At 36.6% G+C, this 20,819-nt stretch overlaps 2 protein-coding genes across 4 annotated transcripts in view; both read right to left on the minus strand.

Moving 5' to 3' along the window:
* Nucleotides 1–20,819, minus strand: part of KCNT2 (potassium sodium-activated channel subfamily T member 2) — a 229,928-nt gene that overhangs the window by 155,368 nt on the left and 53,741 nt on the right. For 2 of the 3 annotated variants that reach the window (XM_081946388.1, XM_081946387.1), the window contains exon 3: nucleotides 9,543–9,576. The exons of the other annotated variant lie outside the window; for it this stretch is intronic. In XM_081946388.1, the coding sequence (XP_081802514.1) occupies nucleotides 9,543–9,576 (34 nt within the window). The remainder of the gene's footprint in view (nucleotides 1–9,542; nucleotides 9,577–20,819) is intronic. 3 annotated transcript variants of the gene reach the window in all.
* The window catches only part of LOC309388775 (complement factor H-like), a 499,219-nt gene that overhangs the window by 52,562 nt on the left and 425,838 nt on the right, over nucleotides 1–20,819 (minus strand). The gene's annotated exons all lie outside the window — the stretch shown is intronic.

Consider the following 20,819-nt stretch of genomic DNA (forward strand, 5'->3'; position numbering starts at 1 on the left):
CATTTAGCCCACATTAAAGTGCAAGAATCATCTTCCTTCCATTTCATAGAAACTCATGAAATGTTGGTTTGCCATTGCCTTCTTCCAGCATGCTAGCTACCCAGAGTAACATTTGAGTCAAGTACTATCTGGATCTAATGACATAAATAAATATATACTTAACTTCCCAGAATCTTAAGATTTCTTGGTGCGGAGCCAAGTATTAATCAGATCCTAGTTTGCTTAGCTTTTTGAGAACAACCAAGGTCTAGGGACAATATTACTTAATGCTACATAGGAATATAGGTAGATTTGTGCAGGCAATGGCTTTTCCTCACCAGTATCTACTGGTCATTTTTCTATGTCACAGATAGATAGATAGATAGATAGATAGATAGATAGATAGATAGATAGATAGATAGATAGATAGATAGATAGATAGATAGATAGATAGATGATAGATAGATATAGATGTGTTGTATTTGTACTGAAAAATAAATAAATAAATAAATAAATAACAGAAATACATAGATATCGATATATATAGAGATATCGATATATATAGAGATAGATTTGTTTAATGATCACAACTGGAACTGCCAGAATTGTCATTGCTAAACAAGATGGTCCTTTGATGTATTGCTTAACAACAGCTTTGCTTAATGATGGAGCTGACAGTCCCAATTAAGATCATAAAAGATGACTACCTGTATAGAAGTTGTGGGTGGAATTTGGAATACAGTATGTACCTTAAATAACTTACAGTATAATCAGTTCAGATTTTTCTTAAATTGACATGGATATTTTTCTGCCTAATTCTCAACAGTGGTGATATAATCAATTTAAGTATATTCTAATATCTCAGTATGGACCAGATGCTTTTGCTTTCTCTGAGAAACCTGAGCTGTTAATACACTTGATGGAATCAATATCTGAAATTAAAACCACATCCTTTTTATATCATAAACTAAAAAAAAAATTATTAAGGTTGACATTAAGAGCATTTGTGGTTCATGGATTAAAGAACTGGAACAGCCAATTAAAAAACACCACTAGCTGCAAATCTTTAAAATGCTAAAAATGAGTCAGTGAATTTGAAACTAAAACTGGTTCATGCAAATATTGAATTTTAAGTTTATTGAACACTATGAAGGGGTTTGAAAGAATGGATGTCAGATCTTCTCTTAGTACTGATAATGTAAAAACTTTAAGGGGTCATTATGAATCACTACTATCCTTTAGAATAATATTTTAATGTACATAAATACATTTTGGGAATTTTGTTCAGTGTTAAATATGTTAATATTAAATTATGTCCCCAAACTTGAAAAGTGATTATTTTTGAGAAGTTATAGTTGTATCAGTCTTGAGATGTAACTAAGAGAACAACTTTTGAGAAATTGGAAAAGTAGTAATATTCTTGATAATAAGAATTAGATTCAAGAGAAGCATGACTTTTTGAAAAAGCAATTTTATCTGTTAATCAAAAATGACTAAAGATGCTTTCCTGCGACATAGGTTTTAAAATATTTTGTAATGTATGATAATAATTATTAGTTTTCATGTAATGCATGATTAATGTATGACATATATTAATAGTTTTCTGTTTTTCTGCTCTTTTTGTTGGTTTTCATGTAATTCTTTCCTCTTTTTTATATTTTAAACAGGTTTATGTTTATACCTGTTAGAACAATTATATTTTTTAAAAAAATACAAATGTAAACTGGGGGAAACTATACTATGAATATAAGTGCATTGGAACACTGTTTCAAGGAAAAGCATGGGTATGTTACCTGTTTATAAATAAGAGCTTTGATTTTACTTGAAACTGTACAGAACAGTAACATGTAACTATCTTCATCCTCATAGCAACAGCATTCTGATCCATCTACAATTTCATACACAAATCCAATATTTGTGTATATCCAAGTTATCTCACTCTTAGCTGTTCAAAATCTATAGAGCTGATTGTGTGAAGTTAGGGTGGTGCTTACTGTCTTATGAATTGTTTCGGGATTTTAAAAATAAAGTGCAAGAAAAGCTTATTTGATTTACAGAACTATTATAAAAATACTTCTTTTAGCAATTTAGCCTAGTCATGGAAAAATCAAACTAAAATATAAAAAGAAATTAATAAAACTATGTCTCTCTCTCTGAAGAAGACATCAATAAAATTTGTCATATTTAGAATTGTTAATTTTGTATGAAAGACTCGTGCTAAAAGCTCAGAATAATTGGACAGCAACCAAATTCAGAATGAAAGCAATGAGTAAATTATAGATAAAACTTTCAACCCTAAATTCAAAGACTTCAAAAGTGATGTAAAGCGGTACAAAAAAAATACAAGCCTGTCAACACTTCACTCATCAATTAACCTGACCTGCTATTAAAACTTAGATTCACAGTTAGCAGATTAGAACATTTCACAACACAAGACTCGTGTTAAAAAAATCATCTTTATACATCTATTCATTACAGGGTTTCTTTAAGAAAACTTGCAACTTAAATTAACATGATTTTTGCAACTATGCATCTGAAAAGGCTTAGATCTCAGACCCCGTTTCTTTCCTTTTAGCCTCTTTTGCATGTTGTAGTGTGCATTGACCAGATGGATAGCTTACCTTGAAATGCTTCCAAAGTGCAATTTTAATAGTAATCTTAATTGCACATATTTACTTTTAAACTAATCCCAACTGAACCATTAATGCATACTTCTGAATACATAGGTATTTTGCTGTTAAGCCTAAGACTATAACTACAATAGAACCAAATATCACATCAACATACTTAGACTAATTAGCCCTATCGCAGCAACAAGATTTTTCATGATCATTACCAAGCATGGTCCTTATCATACCATGATCATGCAGGCTACTTCTGCTGACTGTTGCTGCCAGCAGTTTGGCAGTTCAAATCTCACTGGCTCAAGGTTCACTCAGCCTTCTATCCTTCCAAGGTCAGTAAAATGAGGACCCAGATTGTTGCGGGCAGTATGCTTACTCTGTAAAACTGCTTAGAGAGGACTGTAAAGCACTGTAAAGTGGTAAATAAGTCTAAGTGCTATTGCTATCATTTCCACCACTCTGAGTACCAAGCTTGTTTCCAAAATCAGATGCTATTTATTAATTCACAAAGAGAGTTTCTTAATATTATTTCCAGATTAGTTTATATTCTGAGAGGGGGTTATTCGATTCCAAGAATGTCTTTACAGAAAATGGAACTATCAATTAAGAAGAATTAATGAGAATTTGGTTTTCCAAATCTAAACCTAGAACACGCTTCACTGGAATTAAGTATTAAATCCTGGAAGCCAAAACTCAGTGTCAATTTTCTAATATGGGCAAATTCGGAATAGACATATACAGTACATTGGTGGAATGGACAGTATTAGAATCAAAATAGACAAAAACTCAAATATTTCTGGGAACAATTTGTCAATTAGAAAGTTATGGGATGCAATGTCTAGTAAAGGAAGATACGACCCTTTTTCTTATGCTAAATTGACTTTAGGGGAAAACCCAATTTTAAAAATTGGGGAAAAGATGGTGTTATGAAAAAAATGGATAGAAGCATGGATATTGACTTTGGATCAACTGATAAACGATATTCCTTGGACTCTAAATCTTAAAGCTAACATTCAGTCTCCCCATTACGGTTGTTAGGGCAAACCTCTTGGCTTTTTCAGGGCAATAATGTTCTGGATTGCAACTAGGAATGTATTTAAACTATTGTATACAGTACCTAAAATCTAACAATTAAGAAAAAGAATATTTTGGGTCAATAGATACATTTGAAATGCAGAGAGCATGCTACTGAGTGATAAGCATTGCATGCTTATAAAAAGAGTACTATAACTGATGGAATCTCTCAAAGCAATATAGCAATGACTTCTACAGGGAAATGCAGAATATTGAGGTTGCCACAAAGAAGAGGGAGTCAAACTATTCTCCAAAGCACCTGAGGGTAGAACAAGAAGCAATGGGTGGAAACTAATCAAGGAGAGAAGCAATTTAGAACTGAGGAGGAATTTCCTGACAGTGAGAACAATTAATCAGTGGAACAGCTTGCCTCCAGAAGTTGTGAATGCCCCAACACTGGAAGTCTTTAAGAAGATGTTGGATAGCTATTTGTCTGAAACGGTATAGGGTTTCCTGCCTAGGCAGGGGGTTGGACTAGAAGACCTCCAAGGTCCCTTCCAACTCTACTATTGTATTGTATTGTATTGTAGAATATCCCAGGTTTTGGGGGGTCATTTATTCTGAAACATATCAAGAGGCCATAGCAGTCTAATTCTGCACTCTGAATAATGTACCATGAGCTGGCAATACTCTTTCAAGCACTACAATGAAGATGAAACATTGATGGAGGGGCCGGTGTTAGCAGAGTCATTTCATACATTTCAAAAGCCCTGTTCTGGCAATATTTTTGCATATGGATCAACAGATGAGGAATTATAAACAACATTTCCTTTAAAACATACTAGCTACATCACTGACAAGCTGGTACAGTGTGCTTGCTATGAGGAACCTAGGGCACAAAGAAAAAAAAATCTGCTGTGAACTCTGCATGGCATTAGGAAGGGCATCCGGCTACTAAATGTTCAGCTCCATCCAGTCACCTCTTTTCTATCGCAAATTACATGGTTGTAAAAAGGCAGTTTATAAAAGGTATATACAGTATAAAATAGAACTTATAAATATAAAATTACACATTTAGATTCTACTGATCTACTTCCAATTATTAAAGTAGGGTTCTCATAAATCGTATAATTTTGTTGAAGGAATTACTATCCTCGTGATCTGCATATTGATAGAAGTCCTACCTTCAAAGGGCTGCTGATCATTAGAATTGAAATTGTTGGACTCTTCCTGGAATTCAAATCCCAAATTCAGTATGTTTTATAAAAGTTTATGAGATGGTAAAATTGAAGGTTGATTGAACTCTTTGGTTACTTTTAGGAAATCTTGCTCGTTGCTTTATTGTTTGATCGTATACTTCTTACAAAAATACACTAATGTCAAATATGTTTTAAAGTTTAATTTTTTGAGAGCCCTATTGATGAGTGAGTGCAGTTGCTATCTTGCAAGTTAGACATCAAAACATGTTTTGAATTTCTTTCTAGAGAAGATAACAAGCAATCATTAATGGATTGTGTGGGAGGCATAATCCTATGATCCCCACCCCCACCCCAGGTTCAACTATTGCATGGCATACCAGAAATCTGGTTTGTAAAAGATGGCAACAGTTGCATAACAATGGGAGAATTCTACATATATTCTGCTTCGTCAATAGAACTTGACGGACATTTTCTGTTGAAGTATACTAAAAGAGAATCTATTTGCATTTCTTGCTTAAAGAGTACAAAGGTACATTGTAAAATTATCATATTCATTGTCCAGTTAGCAAACTAAATATGTGAAACTCTCTTTGATTTTGACATTATATAATTCTATAGGAACATCAATACCAAAAAATGACAATGTATATATTCATTTCAGATCCAGATTCAGACAATGCACTTTAAGACATTATCAAAAAAGTGAAAGGACAAACATGGTGAATAGACATGTGACCACACATTCTTAGAAAACACTGTATATATTTAGCCTGGAAAAGAGATAAGTAAAAAGTCACGTAAGATTTAAGAAAATGTCACGATTAATGGAAAAAAAGTATGCACTGCTACTTCAAAATTGGGATTTAACAAAAGAACTCAAGTTATAAGAAAAAGAAATATCCATTATGATGTGTTTAAAAGTAGAACTGTTTGTCTTACAAGATAGTAGATTGCCCTTGGGTAGCACTTTTTAAACAAAAGGTGAATAACACAAGTATTAAACAATAATAGCTTAACTTTGAAGTTCCTTCCAACTCTATGAATGCAGGTTTTTTTCATTAAATATATCACACACAAATGTGTCTTCCTTAACCATGTTTCTGGAGTGCTTGAAATCATTTATTTTCTCTATGTTAAAGCTGATAGTTGACAAGAAATAATCAATGGGTATTCTTTCAGATTTATGATAAACTATCTTCCTGCAGCAAGGTTATATTATCCGGATAGTTCTTTTGATCTGACTTTAATAGAAGCTTTCAAGAGAAGTGTCAGCTGGGGCAAACAATGAAAGAACAGATGATAAGTTCTGAAGATAGTAAAATCAAAGTACTTTAAACTGAAGAAAGAGTTCTTTAGAAGATAAAAGTTTACGTAACAGATTTCTTATTGAATGTATTCTACATTGTGTGGACCTTCCCAAACCTGGATAAATTATGCAAAATTGGATTAAAGTGTTTTTTCTTTGGGTAACGACACACAGACTCATAACCCAATCGCAAGAAGATAAATTGGCTTAACATTTTTTACCTACATTGTATAAAAAGGACTTTCTGATAAGTAGCTTTGGGCAATGAAAGAAAGAGTTTGGGAAGCACTATTTTAGGGGGTCCAATGTTTCCCTGCTGAAATGCAAAGCAGACAAGTAGAAAATGCATTTGTCTGTAGTTCTATTTTCATCACTTGGGCCTTTACAAACAAGCCATTTATGGATTTTTTTCAAAGATCTCTTGCTTCAAAGAAATATTAGGCAAAGGACAATAATAAAACCAATAAACAGCAGCCTGGAAACTAAAGTTGCTATTTGCAAAGAAATCCAAAATTAAACTGAGGTAAAATACATATGATGGAAAATAATTCAAATATTAAATAATATGATTTCTGTACTATAGAGATCGTGGCTGTTTGTAAACATCAGCCTTTTCACTATAATATACCCATCACAGTAACAATACAATATATAATATATTCGGTATAGGTTCACTACTTCAATATAATTCAGTGTTATGCCACAGCATTCTAATATATGTATTGCTCACATTAACCGTTCGCTTCGTTAAGGATATGTCAAGACACTTGAAACTGCCTTCTGTAATTTATTTAGTCCTGAATTAAACAGGCTAGAGTTCCTATTAACTGGAAAATTGGTGATAAATTGTAATTCCACTATCACTCCCATCCCAGCAAAACAATGATATTTCTTTGAATACATTTTTGGAAAACAGATTGCATTAAATTGCCGTTAACATTTCAAAATGCATACAATATTTTCTGAAAGAATAAATTGAGTAAAGTCACTGTTGCTCTATTAAATGTGGAGCATGTAAGCACATTAAGAAATATTTTAGCACAATTATTTCACCTACAGTCCATACAGAAAATTATAATGAGAAAAACTATCCCATTCCATTCTTCTAATCTATACATTCAAACCAATAATTATTAAACAATTAAATAGTATGTATGATCAACTTTCTAAATCCTTATTTAGAAAGTTTAGGATTTAAACATGACTAATACTTGTAGAGGGATGCCAACTTGAAAAGTACTACTATGTAAACTAGCATTGCATACAGTACAACAATGTAGAATGCTCTGTGTGTAGAGGAGAAATCTACCTGTTTCATGTTTTGAAATGCTTCAATAACATTGATGGAGAAGTAATGTCAAAAATAAATGGGAAATTATTCAAATGTTTAGGTGACTGTCACCTGTTATCTTTTAAAAAAGCAAATAGAAATTCTTTTCTGAGGAAAAAATACTAAGGAAATCTAAACCAAAATTTATCAAACTGTTTAGATCAGGGCTGTCAAACTCCCGGCCAGTGGGCCATGTGCTAGCAATGCCCATGCCCAATTTAGCAAAGGTGGGGAAAGTTCCAATATGTCACGCGATGATGCCGTGATGCTGTGAGTTTAACACCCCTGGTTTAGATGGAGATAACTTTTGACATTCCGTACACTGCTATTACTGACAAGTAGATAGGTCTTCCTTCTGTACTACGTCTCCTATTTACTTATTAGAAAAAACAAAGCACTGGACGCACTGCAGAGCAGATTTCACAATTTCCCACTATTTGAAAGAAATATTGCTAATATTATAGGAGATACAATAAGTATGAACAGATCTATCCTGTTAACTACAAACTCTAGATAGGAAATTTCCATTATTATTTTTTTGTGCAAAGCAGTTGTTGAGAAACATATTCCTTTCTTTTAGAAACTAGTTAAGACTCAAATCCCATATTTTGGATGGAACAAAGGAATAGGCAATTTTTTCTCTAAAAGTGCTGTAGTTCACAAGACTAATATATTTCATAAAGAATCTTCAATTATTACTTGGGTCATTTTTTCACATTTGACTTAATCTACAGGTTCCCTAGTAAACACAAAACACAAATGAATAGCATATCTGCCAGTTAGATTTCTTTTAAGGAGGGTTTCAGCCAGTACATTTGTCCCAACAATCCTCAGTAATGTGAAATTCACCTAAATCTATTTAAATCTACACTCTTCTCTAAACTTAAGGTTCTGTCCATAAAAAATATCGAATCATCACATTTTTCTTCTATTTCCACTGATGAAAAGATCTCAAAATTTGTTTATTAGACTAGTCCCGATAAAAATATTGCCTAATTATGAGTTGTATTTTTTTTCTTAAAAACTCAACACAGCTTATCTTATTTGCTATATAAGATAATCAATGCTCATTAGTGCCTCTGAAGCAAGAAATAAAATAAATAAATATATTCATTTATAAATATATATAACATTTTTCTGGGACTAACATACTAACATGGATTAACATTTAGGATAATTACTTATACAATAAAATTATACTCAGATTTTTTTTTCATTAAAAGAACACCACCCAGCACCTATCCTCTTGTCACTCTGGAGATTTCTATTAGAATAATTATTCCATTAAAGGGCATTAACGTGTCTTCTGCAAACCATTGAGTTTCCAAAAACCTCAAATACTATATCAAAATTATAACTACTTCCAAAGAAAATCAAGTTGCTTCTTTGTTGTATAGAAAATGGCATCACATATGCCCTTGGAAACAACTAACTATATTTACAGTAGAATAACACATAAGTATATATGATGAATGCATAATATTTATATCAAGTATATCAATATTCAAGTATTCATTGTTTAACATTGCAATTCTATTTTAAAATGTCATCCCCACATCATTTTAAATATATTATAGCAATCTGTAAATGGGAATTTAAAAGTTCCTACAATGCCAGAGAATCACAAAAAGTAGTTTTATTTTCTTTACCACATCAAATATTATTTCTAAGGAATTTTACAATGTGGTTCCAAATATGTGGCTTAAACAAAAAAAACTAAGTGCAATCTTTCATTTATTTTTGATGACTTTTAATAGAAACCAGAGGCTCAAATCAGTTAGAAAAAAATTGCCTAGGAATTATCATGAGCACAAGTGGGAAATGGTCCACCAAAAACACAAAATTTATCTCTAGGAACCTGAACTTTTGAGAGGAAATACTTATTGTTTTTTAATCATAATAAACAACTCAACTATTTAATTATTCTGTTCATCTTCAACAGCAGGAATAATTTCAATCTTATCACTGTGTAACAGGATAGAAAATCATTCAACCAGAGTAACTGCTGTATAAATTACACTAGATGTACCATAAACAAGCACAGATACTGATTTTCTATCTGCATTAGAAACATTAACCAGCAAAATTACCTCTGCCCAGAATCCAGTCCTGGAAATTTCTGTCCTGGAAAAGGTAAAAATATGGATCCATGAGAAACCAGTTTGAGTGACATAATCCTTTTCTTCATTGATTTTTTGAAGAAAAGTTGATATCACCCTTTATTCTAAAATATGAATTTAGAGCTTTTATCCATTTAGTTAGATCTCTTTATCAGTACAGCCTTTTCAGTTGTTGAGTCAGTTGAATATTGTATCCTTGTAACAACAGTTTTGAATTCAACTGCTCAATACACTATTAAGACAGGAAGCCCAGTCCACTGATTAACAAGATTATTTTGCAGTGTTCTGCACAATCATTGGGACTAAATAAGTTGCTACAGAATAACATTTTGTTTCTCCTGTGCTTTTTTTCTCCTTTATTTCACTTTATGATTTATAAAGTGGAAGTTCATTGTCCTTATGTTCATTACGTTAGTGAAAGGTGAATCTATTGTTATGCAACACAGAGACTATATCATGTTCTAATAACACAGCATTATGAAACAGATGCCATAACATATTTGAAAGAGTTTATTATTGCTGATTATATCATGGTTGATGGAGAAACTGGCTTTCCTTAAGGTTTTACCAACAGACGTCTTGGAGGGTAAATTTAGTAACACCTCTACTGAAGATGTACAGTATCTCTCAGTATATCTTAATAAAGATTGAGACCTTGACTCGTATTTTGTTGAATTGCTTTATTTTTTAAAAAGAATTTTATTGATTTTTAAACATTTATGGGGAAGGATAAGTGGATATACAAAAATTTTGGCAGCTCCATCGTGCTAGAGGTAGAAATCTCTCCAAATCTCACAACTTTTACAGAAAAAAAAAAGATGAAAGATAAGCAGAAACAGCATCTTGTTATACGTTGTATCAACCATGTGTTCAATCATCTCTTTTGCCACTTTCTAATATATCAACAATTACAATGATATTTCAAATACATTTATTTTTGTGACCTGAGTCTTTTCGATATTACTCCCTCCCCCCTGTCTTAAGGCGGAGCCGCAGCCCCTCCCTCCTTCATATCTTATGTATTGTCACCTTTTTCACTACCTCTTATATTTTTGTCTTTTAGGAGGGCACTATGTTTTTTAATGAAGGCCCCTGCCTCCACAACTGTGTTAATTCTAATTCTGTTTGGCTCCCAGAAGATCAACATTATTTATTTATTTATTTATTTATTTATTTTACCATGCTTCTAGACCGCCCCCTCTCCCAAAAGGGACTCGGGGCGGTGTACAGTCCATGTAAAGAATATATCAAAATACAATAAATAGAATTGAATATGTACAGTTAGAATGGAGGAGGTTAAAAATAGAATTAAAAGAACTGTACAGAGCCAGTATATATAAATATAATTTTAAACCCTAAAACACACACAAATTAAATTAAAAACAATACCCCTAAAATAACCAGTTGATAGTACATTTACCAGGAGGAACAGTTGTAATTATGCCAGGCCCGCTAATCGGAACAGGTGAGTCTTCAATTTTTGCCGGAAGGAGCGGAGGTCAGTAGTGGTTCTGATGTCGGGGGGAAGGTCATTCCAGAGGGTTGGGCCCATCACAGAGAAGGCCCTACTCCTTGGTGTCGCCCGTTGGCATTGCCTAGTGGACGGCACCAGGAGAAGCCCCTCCCTGTGTGAGCGAATTGGCCGCAGGGATGTATGTGGGAGGATGCGATCCCGCAAGTAACTAGGTCCCGTGCCATGGAGCGCTTTAAAGATGGTAATCAGCACCTTGAAACGCACCCGAAAAACCACAGGTAGCCAGTGCAGCTCGCGCAGGAGAGGTGTTACGTGGGAGTACCTCGTACTCCCCATCACAGCCCGCGCGGCTGGGTTCTGAACTAACTGCAGTCTCCGGGCGCGTCCCAAGGGCAGCCCCATGTAGAGAGCGTTGCAGTAATCCAGGCGGGACATCACCAGCGCATGAGTGACCGTGCGTAGGGCATCCCGGTCCAGTAGGGGGCGCAATTGGCACACCAGGCGAACCTGGTGGAACGCCCCCCTTGCCACGGCTGCCACATGGTCATCCATTGACAGCCGGGCATCAAGGAGGACGCCCAAATTGCGCGCCCGTTCCACAGGGGGCAACTGTTCGCCCCCTATGGCCAGCGATGGGATCAGCTGGCTGAACCGAGGTGCCGGTAGCCACAGCCACTCCGTCTTGGAGGGGTTGAGCTTGAGTCTGTTGTCCCCCATCCAGACCCCGACGGCTTCCAAACACCGGGACATCACTTCGACAGCCTCGTTGGGGTGGTTTGGGGTTGAAATATACAGCTGAGTATCATCAGCGTAGAGGTGGTACTCAACCCCAAAACCACGGATGATCTCACCCAGCGGCTTCACATATGTGTTGAACAGGAGAGGCGAGAGGACCGACCCCTGTGGCACCCCACAGGTGAGTGGCCTCGGGGTCGACCTCTGCCCCCCTGTCAACACACATTGCTTCCGGTCAGAGAGGTGGGAGCCGAACCACCGCAAAACGGTACCTCCGACTCCTATCCCCTCCAACAGGCGCAATAGGATACCATGGTCGATGGTATCAAAAGCCGCCGAGAGGTCTAATAGGACCAGGATAGAGGAACAACCTCTATCTCTGGCCCTCCAGAGATCATCGACCAACGCGACCAAGGCTGTCTCTGTGCTGTGCCCGGGTCGGAAGCCGGACTGGCGTGAGTCTAGATAATCGGATTCGTCAAGGTGTCGTGGAAACTGCTGCACCACCACATTCTCGACAACCTTTGCTAGAAAGGGAAGGTTGGAGACTGGACGATAATTAGCTAGCTCCGTTGGGTCGAATGAAGGCCTCTTAAGTAAGGGCCTCACCACCGCCTCCTTCAAGGCGGTTGGTAAGGATCCCTCACCCAATGAGGCATTCACCAGGCCCAGAAGCCAGCCTCGGGTCACCTCCCAAGATGCCAGTAACAACCAGGAGGGACACGGGTCCATTAAACATGTGGTGGGTCGCAGCCGTCCACGCAACCTGTCCAAATCCTCGGGGGCAACAGAATCAAACTCCTCCCAGGATGGTCTCACAAGACTCGCTGTTGGCGGCCCGTCCGGTCCACTGAGGGGGGCCAACATTCCTTCTGGCAATAACCATCTAAACCAAACTCCTTTATTATATAATTTCTTTGATAAGGAGGAATACTTCCTCCTCTTATCTCTTACTTTTTTCAGAATTTGCTTAAGAATGGTAATTTCTTTGTCTTTATATTTTAGTGGTCCCCCCTTTGGGCCCCTAGCACCTCATCCCTCGTGGTCTTCCTAAGAAATTTAACATGTACTTCCCTTGCAACATTATGTGTTCTGGCATATGCTGAGTTGATCCTGTAAACCAGATCCATATCCCACAACTGTTCTTTATCTCTCTTAATATATTCTGCTAAGATTGTACTCATAATATCCTTAAGATCTTTATCTTCTGTCTCCGGTAGGTTCTGGAATCTGAGAAAAAAGGACATTCTTTCAAGTTCTATCTTTACCATAAAATTTTCCAATTCTCTATTCCCCTTCTGGACTGCCTTAACCTCCTCCCACAGCCCCACCGCACCCTCCTCCAGCACACTGTTTCTTTGTTTATTTTCTGTTGTTTGCAGCTGTACACCTCTGAGCTCTTCTTTAAAATCTGCCACCTCTTTTTTCAACTTATTTTGTCCCTTCATAAGAGCCTGGAACATTTGGATAGCAGATAATCTTTTGAACTCTCTCCAGTCCCTTGTTTTTGTTAAAATGATGGAATTTTTGTCTGTTGAGTCGTTGGGCTGGATGTAGAGGAGGTAGGTGCCGAGGCTGCCTTGTCTGAAGGTGGTTTTCTGGGCCCCATTTGTCTGAGTTCAGAGATGACTGTAAGTCTTTTGCAAAAGAAATGGTGCCTGTGCAGCGTACAGCTGGGTGATTCCGAGAAGACAGGCAAGTCCAAAAGTGAAAGTTAATCCTCAATCATAGTTCCAAGCTAAAGAAAAAAAGAAAATCAAATAATCCAAATCCAGAAAGACCACATAACAGGAGGAGCTCCAGGAGTCCTTCAGGGGGGAGTAGTAATATAAAGCCAGGAATTTCTTCAAAGGTAGTTTCAAAAGGCAAATTTCATTTGTAAGTGCGAAGAAGAAAACGGAAGCAGGCCATCTTGGCTCCCCCTTTCACAGGGAACCAGGGAGCAGAACATCAAAAGTTTCTATAAAGTTTTTAAAACAGCTGAGCAATCACCTCTTGCAGTTGTGATATAAATTTTTCTCACATAGTTAGTGCAAGTGACTGATTCAACTTTTGCTCTCTCTCTCCATTCCGAGATTGAATCTTCCAACTTCAAATAGATTGAATCCACAACTTACAAAAGGCTGTTGCTCATCAATTAAAGAGGGTTAGAGAGATTACAACGAAATTCACATAACACCCAGAGACCAGGTCCAACACACATAACAATACCCAAACACCCACCCACCCACCAAAAAATTCCCTGCCCCTAAATCACCCAAACATCCACACAACAGACCAAGTAGTGCTGCCCAATAGCTCACTGATGGTGACCCTTTAGTTCAATGTTGAGTGCAATTATAGCTCTGGGATAAAAGCTATTCAGAAGACATATGGTCCTAGTTTTAATTGTTCTGTATTTTCTGCCAGAAGGCAACGGTCTAAAAAGTCTAAATTGATACAAGATTAAAAAAAGATCTGTAATTAAAGGCACTATCATAATGCTAATCAGAGTGGAAGACTAAAGAGACAGTGTCAAGCATTATACCTTATTATGGTGTTAATAGTATTCAGTAGATACTAGAGCAGAAAATAATCCAGTGACAGCTCATTGATTCCAAATTTCTGATAGGGCGTACTCCATGGCAGTCAATTTGTGACAAGCCCTCCACAGCAATCTATTATTTATCCATTGTCTCTCCTAGGATTGCTTTTGTGAGATGGGCAGCTATGCAAATGTAATTAATAAATACAAATAAATAAATGTGGTCACATGGATATCTTTTAAAAATTAAAAATACCCACTCACTGCACAATCATGAATTATGAAGATTTGGATGTTGTGATATTCTTATTGAATTATATAAGATGTACTGGAAAATGTCACATTTGAGTACAATATTCAAAATTTTATTTGCCAGTTATTGGAATTAGTGGCTGCTGTAAATGAAGAGAAGGCATACTGGGGGACTAAATTTTCTTCTATATATAGATAATTGATGTGTATTGAAACTCAGCTGCGTTTACTGAATTATTGGAACTCAATAAAGAATTAGAAATGTTGCTGTACGTCTGTTCCTAGAATCCCTCATTATTTGCCATGTTAGCTGAGGATGCTGGGAGTAGTGCCTCGATATTTAGTGAGCCAGATTTTCTCTTGTTCAACTCAACATAATCAAGGAGAAGTTATTGACAAAATGATGTTCATTTTTCCATGTAGACATTTGGGAAGAAAAGGAAGAGCAGGATGCCAGAATGAACAATTGCTTTTATCTGCCACACAGCTGCAATTATATAAGTAAAACGAGTGAACAAAGCTCTTCGAAGTCTATTTCACTGGCATATTTTTGAGATCAATTTTAGACAAGGATTGTTTATATATTGATTGACAGTGTTCTCCCTAGCTTGTAAGTGCACACAATGGAGGACAGGGAAAGAAGGCTTGTTCACAACTCTTAGCAATGTAACACTGGCTTCCTGTGGCCTACCGGGTGCGCTTCAAGGTGTTAGTTACCATCTTTAAAGCGCTCCATGGCACAGGGCCTAGTTACCTGCGGGATCGCGTTCTGCCCCACACATACCTGCGACCTATTCGCTCGCACAGGGAGGGACTTCTCCGGGTGCCGTCCTCCAGAGTGTCAGAGGGCGGCGCCCAGGAGTAGGGCCTTCTCTGTGATGGGCCCTACCCTTTGGAATGACCTCCCCCCAGACATTAGGACAACGACTGACCTCCGCTCCTTCTGCACGAAACTTAAGACCCACCTGTTCCGACTAGCCGGCCTGGCTTAATTTAGAGCTTCTCCACCTCTTGGGCATTTTTAATTTTAATTTTTAACTTTAACTATCATTGGGGTTTTTAATTGTTTTAAATTATTGTAATTTATTTATTTATTGTTCCACCTCCTCCATATTGTATCGTTGTAATCGCTATTGGTGTACGTCGCCCCGAGTCCCTTGGGGGAGAGGGGGCGACTAAGAAGTCAAAATAATAAATAAATAAATATGTTGTGTTATAATAGACTTCAACAATATTTTCCTTTCCCTACTACTTAGGTTTGAAGTACTAATGCAGTAGAACAGCAGTTTTTACTCCTGAATAGGGTAGTCCATCAAAGAAAATTTGTCCCCTCTTGCCTGAATGATCTCAACAGCAGTAAAAGTCTCTCCTTCCAAACTGAGCTACAGTCATGTGAAAAAGTAAGTAAACCACATGTAGTTTTTATTTTTTTAATATACGCAGATATACTATTGTGTCATCTTCATTCAAACAATATATTCAGCAAATTAATCTTATCATCTCGTCTCGCTCTAAACAATTCCATTGAATTATTTTAGTGAGATTGCCTATGTGCTCTTTAAATACTTTAAAAAAATTTTTTTACCTTATTTGCTCTAGCTTTCATTGTTTTATTTTATCATTTCTTTTGATTAAATGCAGTAAGACAGGCTACATCAGTTTATTTCACTACTGAACACTTTCTGGAGCAAATAAAGAGAACAGAGAAAAGAAACAAATAACACAGAAGGAATTCAGGAATGACTGTCACTTCAAAGCTTCCAAAGCAACTGAAAAATTGTCAACTATTTACCAAGGAAGAATAATTTAAATAAGTAAATCAATCCAATAGTAATACTAATGGAAGAAATTTTGCTTACAAGAATTGAAAGATGGAATTAGAAATCAAGAACGGCAATTGCATTTCAGTAAGGCATTGGATAAAGTAGACCACAGCCCACTTCTTGGTAAGAAAGAAAAATGTGGGATAGACAGCATCACTACCAGATGAATTTGCAACTGGATGGCCAATCACACTCAATATGTAGTCCTAAATGGAACTCTGTCTATGTGACGACACATCCAGCAGGGTTCTTTCTTAGGCCCAGTATTCTTCAACATCTTCATAAATAGTTTAGAGGAAGAAAGGGAAGAAATAGTTTAGATTATAGATTATAGAAAGGGAACTCATCAAATTTGAGGATAACACCAAGCTGGTTATTAGCTAACACCTAGAAGATAGGGTCAAGATCTAGAAGGATCTAGACAGACTCAAACATGGACCCTGGTCAGGCACAAGAAATCACGAAAAAAGATTGTTCAAATGAGTTCATGTTTATTCCATGCTATCTCTAAACAAAAATCTGAACTACTACTGTCAAGGCAAATTGGCAGCAGATAAGACACAATGAATTCAAGGCTGGGAGTAAAGGGATGCCAAACTGATGATCCCCTTGCCCTCTCCATCAGTCCCAGACTGGTCATCTACTACAGTCCTATCCAACAAAGTGTAATTCTATGGTGAGAAAAGGAAGCCTTACCCTTAGGCAAGAAAAACCAAATGGACAGGAATAGAATAGATGGTACTTTGCTCAACAATAGTAACTGTGAGAAGGATTTAGGAGTCCTAGTGGATAACCACATAGGTATAACCCAGAAGTATGCTGCAGCCACCAAAATGTCAATGCAGTCCTAGGCTACATCAACAGACAGACAGTATAAAGATAACTTGAAACGTTAGCACTGCTTTATACTGCTTTGGTAAGACCACAGTTTGAATACTGCATCCAGTTTTGGTCACCATGATACAAAAAAGATGTTGAATCTCTAGAAAGAGTGTAGAGAAAAGCAACAAAGATGATTAGGGGATGGAGGCTAAAACATACAATGAACAGGATATTTCTACTCTAATGAAGATAAGCACTAGGGGTGACAAGATAGCAGTCATCTAATATTTGAGGGGCACAGAGAAGAAGGGGCTGACCTATTCTCCAAAGGAACCCAAGGGCAAGATACAGACTGAAACTTATCAAAGACACATCCAACCTAAAACTAAGGGGGAATTTTACAATTAAAACAATTAAGCAGTGGAATGGCTTGACTTCAGAAGTTGTGGTACTCCGTTACTGGAAGTTTTTAAGAAAAGATTGGACATAAATTTGTCTGGAATGGTATGGGGTCTCCTGCTTGAGCAAGTGTTACTAGAAGACTTCCAAGACCCCTTCCAAGTTTATTATTTTATATTCTCTACTATTTTTCCAGATCACCAATAAGCTTTAACAACATACTCATCCCGAGGCTGCTGCTATCCCTCCAACCACTTTAGCTTCTACTAGGAAAAGATAAGTCTAGAATCTCACAAAAGAGAGTACCACAAAGTTTATATCCAGACAATGCATTTAACAGCACAAATTGTACACTTTATCTTAGACTACTTAATAATAATAAACAACAATGTGGGTTCCTTAAGGAAGTCTTTTGAGGCTTTTACAGAGAAACAATTAGACAAACTGACTGCACTTAAGAAAGCACAAACTAACAGTAAGCCAGAGCAGCCTGCACCTAATAGCAAAAACATTTCAACTCCAACTGTAATGCCAATAGGAGAGAGGACGCCTCTTTACTCTGGGATGAAAAGAGGGAGTGGGGAATTAATAATAATTGGATCCTTGAAACAAACTAGGTCTCCAAAATTTATATTAATACAGCTAATAGGGGTTATTAGGGTACAGAAACAGTAAATGTTTTATCTTTAAGCCATCTTCTCCACTGTGATTTCCTTCTAACAGACTTAGAATAGCTACCCACTAAAAGAGAAAATAAAAGTTTTGTTTTGTTTTAAATGGTATAGAAGTTCTGGTATGAGGCTCAAAATGAAATGTTTTCTTGGTACAGTTTCAAATATCTCCATTATGTCTGTTCCAGGATAATATGCTCACTTTTTCACCCATCTGTGCAAGTTGACCATCTCCTTCCAGGTAAGAGAGATCAACAGTCCACTGAAAATAGCCCTGACAATTTGGCCTTGACAAAAACCATCTTGGATAAACAACTAAAGTCAAGTGGTTACAAAAAGTGACAGATGACGCTCTAAAAGTACAGCTGATTCATTATTTTGGAGCACAGCCAAATAGTGAGCAAGATGAAATATTGAGAAAATTAAGGAATCTACAACAGGCACTGTTAACCACACTTACAGCAGCAGAACCTCTGATTGATTTAGTCCTGAATATGTCCTGAAAGATTTGCAATAACAATAACAACAATCTAAAAATCCCTCTGATACATTTTTCTCCCTAAAGAACAAGACTCAACAGAAAAGGAAACAGAAGGAAGATGATCTAGCAAGCTCAACAGATTCACAGGGTTTGAAGTCACAGCACCCAATTAATAACTCTTATCTCCCCTAATGTAAGATCTGGTCCATGGAATACTAATGCTTTGCTTCTCTCTGAGGTAGCAGTTGCACCAAATGGACAGGGGACTCCAGAGAAGAAAATTCTATTATAACCAAAGGAAGTCAACATGGCACAGAGTCATATAATTCTAATAAACTGTTTCAGCGTGTAGATTCTGCAACGAAAATCCAAGTTGCTAATCAGTATGTATACCTGAATACTTCATATCTTCAGATGAATGACTGGATGGGATATATTATAACCCAGTCCTAGCTAGTTTCTCTTCTTGCTCTCCTACAGATATGACTAATGATACAATTATTTGTATTTTAACCTGGAATCTAGCAGAAGTGAAAAACCAACTATGTGACATACCTGACTTTATGTCCAATTTTGGTCTGACTGCTGTGCCTGATTAAGAGCTGGAGATGAATAGATTTTAATTCCTGGTTCTAAGTCCTTTTTCACCTTGGCATGGTAAAAGAGTAAGGCCAGGTAATAGAAAGATTAGCCATATTATTCAGGGAAGAGCTAGAATGTGAGGGCATGGATCGGAATTGATCATAACATACTGTATCTTCGCCTATTTGCTTAGCTGTCAAATTCCAATGTAAGGCTGCTGTGATTATGATGTTAAATATTTACAATATATACTTCCACAAATGTCTACATATTATAATCCTAATATATAGGTGAATTTAGAACAAATCCTGGCAAAGTTAACTTCAAAAAATGCTAAATAGTTATAACTGAGATTTCAGTGCAAGGCTGAGGCCTTCTATACAAGATCATATTAATAACATGAACATCCCAAAGAATTCCACACACTATTACTTTCATGGGTTTTTTTTTCAGTTATTAAACCTAATGGGCAAGTATAATTTGCAAATTCTATCTAGGAAATAAGCACCAAAGCTTTATTTATCCATGGTACTATAGTGGAAGAGGCATGGTGCCACAATGGTAAGAATGCAGTATTGCAGGCTAATCCTGCTGTCAGTAGTTCGATTCTCACCAGCTCAAGGTTGACTTGGCCTTCCATCCTTCTGAAGTGGGTAAAATGAGAATCCAGATTGTTGGAGGAAATAGGCTGACTCTGTAAATTGCTTAGAGAGGGCTGTAAAGCATTGTGAAGCTGTATATAAGTGCTATTGCTACCTCTTACTTACCATCAAGAGAAATCAAGTAGCACTTTATATTTGCTTCCTAAATAATCATACGTCCATTTTCTCAAATACTGTTTTATGTAGGAGAGAATAGAAACCATCAAGTTACTGTAAATTTCTATGATCACTCAGACTCCATATCACAAAGGATAAATGGGTTTCACGTCATGTAGATGTCTCCCAGGACAGAAAGATAAAATGAGCCAGAGTGGATGCAATGGCTTTGACTGAATATATTAATTCTGATCAAGTCTGCCTTTGATGACATGGTTATTTCATCTTTTTACAGATGTCAATTAAGAATTTACAGCCTATGAAAATCTGACATCATAACTAAGAAAAAGTTTAACTAAAAAGATCCTCCATGGAGGGTCCTCAGTGGTTTGACTCAGAACGTCATTTTTCAAGAAAAAGATTAAGGCTAGCTATGTGTCTAACAGAGAACCATCCATCAGACAATAACCACACTGCCATGCTAAAACTTAGACAAGAAAATTATCAAGGGTAAGAAGTCTCACCATTCTCTCTGGTTAAATTTAGAGTTAGCAGCCAAAAACCCAAACCCATCCTTTTTTGAGGGGTGGGGGTTGTATTAGGTTGCAGGACTATTGAAGTACTGTAGGTCTTCTCTGGACATCGCTTCTTGTGGGAGAAATATTTCAGCCAATTATTCACTGTCTCAAGCAATGGATTACAGGAGTCACAAAATGGCCATAAAAG

This window comes from Natrix helvetica (assembly GCF_964273705.1).
Source record: "Natrix helvetica genome assembly, chromosome: 3".
NCBI lineage: Eukaryota > Metazoa > Chordata > Lepidosauria > Squamata > Natricidae > Natrix > Natrix helvetica.